This window comes from Buceros rhinoceros, unplaced genomic scaffold, assembly GCF_000710305.1.
Source record: "Buceros rhinoceros silvestris isolate BGI_N320 unplaced genomic scaffold, ASM71030v1 scaffold17169, whole genome shotgun sequence".
Lineage (NCBI taxonomy): Eukaryota > Metazoa > Chordata > Aves > Bucerotiformes > Bucerotidae > Buceros > Buceros rhinoceros.
Window position 1 is genome coordinate 10,212 of NW_010433454.1, and position 3,545 is coordinate 13,756.

The 3,545-nt window shown below is 49.4% G+C and overlaps 1 protein-coding gene across 1 annotated transcript in view; it reads left to right on the forward strand.

The window, feature by feature from the left end:
- Positions 1–3,545, forward strand: part of SNAPC4 (small nuclear RNA activating complex, polypeptide 4, 190kDa) — a gene marked incomplete at its 5' end in the record, with an annotated part of 15,656 nt that overhangs the window by 9,553 nt on the left and 2,558 nt on the right. The window contains 6 exons of the mRNA XM_010144114.1: positions 124–213; positions 453–693; positions 791–861; positions 1,181–1,279; positions 1,535–1,562; positions 2,193–3,541. Of these exons, the coding sequence (XP_010142416.1) occupies positions 124–213; positions 453–693; positions 791–861; positions 1,181–1,279; positions 1,535–1,562; positions 2,193–3,541 (1,878 nt within the window). The remainder of the gene's footprint in view (positions 1–123; positions 214–452; positions 694–790; positions 862–1,180; positions 1,280–1,534; positions 1,563–2,192; positions 3,542–3,545) is intronic.

A 3,545-nucleotide genomic window follows, 5' to 3' on the forward strand; every position in this document is an offset into this window, starting at 1 on the left:
TGATTAAGATACTTCCAACAGCAGTAATGATGAAAACTTCCGTACTGTCCTTGTGTAGTCAGTGCAGTAGTTTCCTGTGTGATACTTCCCCTTTCATCTTGTCTTGCGTGCTTTTGTGTGAAGGCTTCCAGGAGTGGAAAGCAAGTGCTGCGGGTTACCCTGGAGGATGTGAGAAGAGCGTTAAGACATAACACCTACTTTCAGAGGAAACTCGTAAGTGCCTCTTCTGCCTTGTCTGCTCTGCAGTGTGAACTCTGCACGGCTGTGTTTAGTGGGAAATGGGTTTTGATAGAATCACATACCTACAGGGCAAGTAGCCCCAAGAGGAAAAGCTCGTAATTTCTTTTCATAACTGCCCCATGAATAGTTTGTCCTGGAACTAATTATAGTAGAACTTTGGAACAGTATAGTAGAACAGTTGGAATTCTAACTGTGTATTTGTTCATGCACAGCAATCGAAGGTACTGAAACCTCCCACCCTTTTAACAAAATCATCTGGAGGCAGTACATCTGGTGGCCAGCAGCTTCAGGGGCTGCCGAACATGACAGAGAAAGCTTATCGTCAGGAGAGAGAGCGGTGGAGGAGGATGAACCTGGACAGGAAGCTGCTCATGGCAGTGACCCCTTGGGTGGGCAACGTGCTGCTGCCTTGCACCTTGCAGACTGGGAGGATGGCATTTCACCAGACAAAAGGTATTGGTGACCCTGCAGGGCCAGGGCTCTCCCTGCCCCTGCTTCTGGCATGTCCAAAGTGAATGCTAGCTGACCTCGATGTCTGGCTTTTTTCTAGCTGATTCTATTCAAGAGAAGATCAAGTCGGTCAGTCTGGCGAGCACTCCCCTGTTCACGCTTTTCATTCAGGTACGTTGTACTTAGTAGCATTCTCTGCTTTCACACAGTGATAATCTTTATTTCTGTATTTGATGCTTAAATAAATGGTTTATCTTTGTTTATTAAAGAAGTTACCCACTTACTGGATTAATCTGCCCTCATGGCTTGCATGCGATGTTTTTTAAAGAAATCCTGCCTCCAAAATCTAATAGCATCAGGACTTCTTCTGGAATCACTGGGAATCTGGGACCAGAGTCTTGCATGTGAAGCCTCTCCCGTCCATCTTGTGTTGTCTCTACCAGAACAGTTTTGTCCTCAATCAAATTTTAATGAAGCTCTCATCTTGCAGCTCTTCCAGATCGATACCAATGGCTGCATGAAGACGATCCGCGAGAGAAGGCTGAGGCAGGCTGAGCTGCTGCGGGCTAATGCACAAAGGCCTCAGCAGGTACTGTCTGTGCTTTGTTTCTGAGCTTTTCCCGCTGAAGTTTTGACTAAGGCAGAGATTTGTTTGTAACTGTGTGGCCCCTAGTGCTCTTTGAGCATGTGTTACCGGTTTGTTGGGGTTCAGAACCGTAATAAACCACTGGCTGTGTGGCCACCTGTATTGGATGCTGGCAGATGTGGGTTTGATTCACATCTGTGCTGTTTTAATGATCTTGAGATATCTCAGAAGTATAATTTAATATAATTTTTTTGGCAGGCTTCCCAAAATATGGAGACTTCTTCAGGTACCTACCAGGACATTTATTTTTATGATGTGCAAGAACTTTCAGTTAATTCATCACCGTTACATTAATGACCAGTTTAACTGAAGGAGAACTTTTGGAACAAAACTACACTGTCATGCTCATTTTTGCTAGCTCTTGGATCTTTCAGTTACTGGCTAAATATGTTACCCTTTGGTAAGGACTGGAAAAAGTACTGAAGGGCTGGGGGACCAGTGGCACTGGGCCACCAGTTCTGTAGACTGTCGCTGTTATGCTTTTCTCCAGTGAGGTGCTGGCTGTCCTGAACATGCTGACACCACCCAAAACCCCAGTCTGCTGCTGTCATCCTGGCCGGTGTACAATGTCTGTGTGCGGTGGCAAGGTGCATTCCTAACCTGTCTGTGATTTCTGGGGGAAATGCCATCCTTACCGAGCCAGCAGTAAGCTCGAGGCGTCACAGTGATCTGAAGGGTGTCAGGATGGGGCTTGATTAAGTCAAGACTGTAGCGTTGTAGGAACTCTCGCAAACAGGAATTTTGCTGCTTCCTGTGCAGGGTACTTGATGCTTAATAGCTAAGCAATGACTTTCGAAAATACTGCTTAATCTTCTTAATTTATTTTTAAATTTATTTTATTTCCCCTCCTCTATAGATGGCTCATCACAGCCTTGTGCTCAGAGGAACTCCCGCAGGGGCATACCGAGGAATGCTGGCAGGACACCTGTTGCCTTAAAAGGCAGGGAGAATTCCACTGCTGTCGTCGAGAGCAGTGCTCCTGCCATGCAGGGAGCTCTTCCAGCCCAAGGGCAAAGGCAGAAGCCTAAAACTGTCTCAGAATTACTGAGAGAGAAGCGGCTAAGAGAATCCCAGGCTAAGAAAGCTATGGAGAGGACGGTATTTGTTGCCCCGCAGTTGCTGGTGTCAGGGCCTCTGATAATCCAGCACCCACCACAGCAAATCATTCCTCCTGCACAAGCAGGGAGCAAACCTGCAGCAATTGGTTGTACCAATAGCCAAGGACAGTGTGCAGCAGCTCCTGGGCCACCATTTACTTCTGTTGCAGGTTCAACTTCTACCGCTGGTGTTCTTGAAAACCATTCCTCATCAGTGCCAGAAAGCAGAGAAAGCCCTGGTTCCTCGCAAGGGACAGCACTACAGTCCAGTAAGGAACCGAAGGAGCCGGCTTTGGAAAGGAGCTCTGAAGGAGGGGGTTTTCCAGGTGTGAATCCAGCTGCAGCAGAGAAGGCCCCAAACCAGGCAGGGTGCAATGGTCAGGTCCTCGCTGGTAGCTCAGCTTCAGTAGTGTTGCAAAACCAAGCTTTTGTGCCACACCAGATTACAGTGGTGCCTGTTGGCATCGAGTCTGGCACCAACAAATTGTCACTTTCTGCACCAGTTACCTGTGACCTGAACAGTAATGGGCCACAACAGAGGCCAGTCAATCTGTTGCCTGCTCTCGTCACCCCACAGGCTGGTTCGCATTTGATTCCCAACAGCGTGCTGCCTTTCACGTGGGTTGTGACGCCGCAGGCTTTGCTCCCCGCTGCTGTACAAACTGTGGTGGGCGTTCCCCAGGGAATACCGGCTCCTGCTGTGACAAGACAGTGTCAGACCACCGTGACCGCCAGTGGCAGTGTCTCTGGCTTGGGAGTGCCTCCTGTACCTCCTGGAGGAAACACGCCTCAGCCCAGCGGTGCAGAGACAAAAGCACCAAGTGCCCAGTTAGCAGTCGGAGCACCGCTGGGGAAGACAGCCGAGCATTCCACAGTTCTTTTAGTGGGGACCTCAGCAAGTCCTGCATGCACCTTGTCCAGCATTTCTCCTGCAGCACCTGTGTGTTCAGTTGGCTCTTCCAAGGTGTCCGACCCCCCTGCAGCTCAGACCACTCCTCCTGCTGCTGCACCAGCCTTGCGTGCTGTGCAGCTGCCCCAGACACAGCTCCCTGCAAGCACTCAGCTGTCTGATTCCCACTGTGCACCGAGTCTCTCTGGCTTGGGCAAGAGTC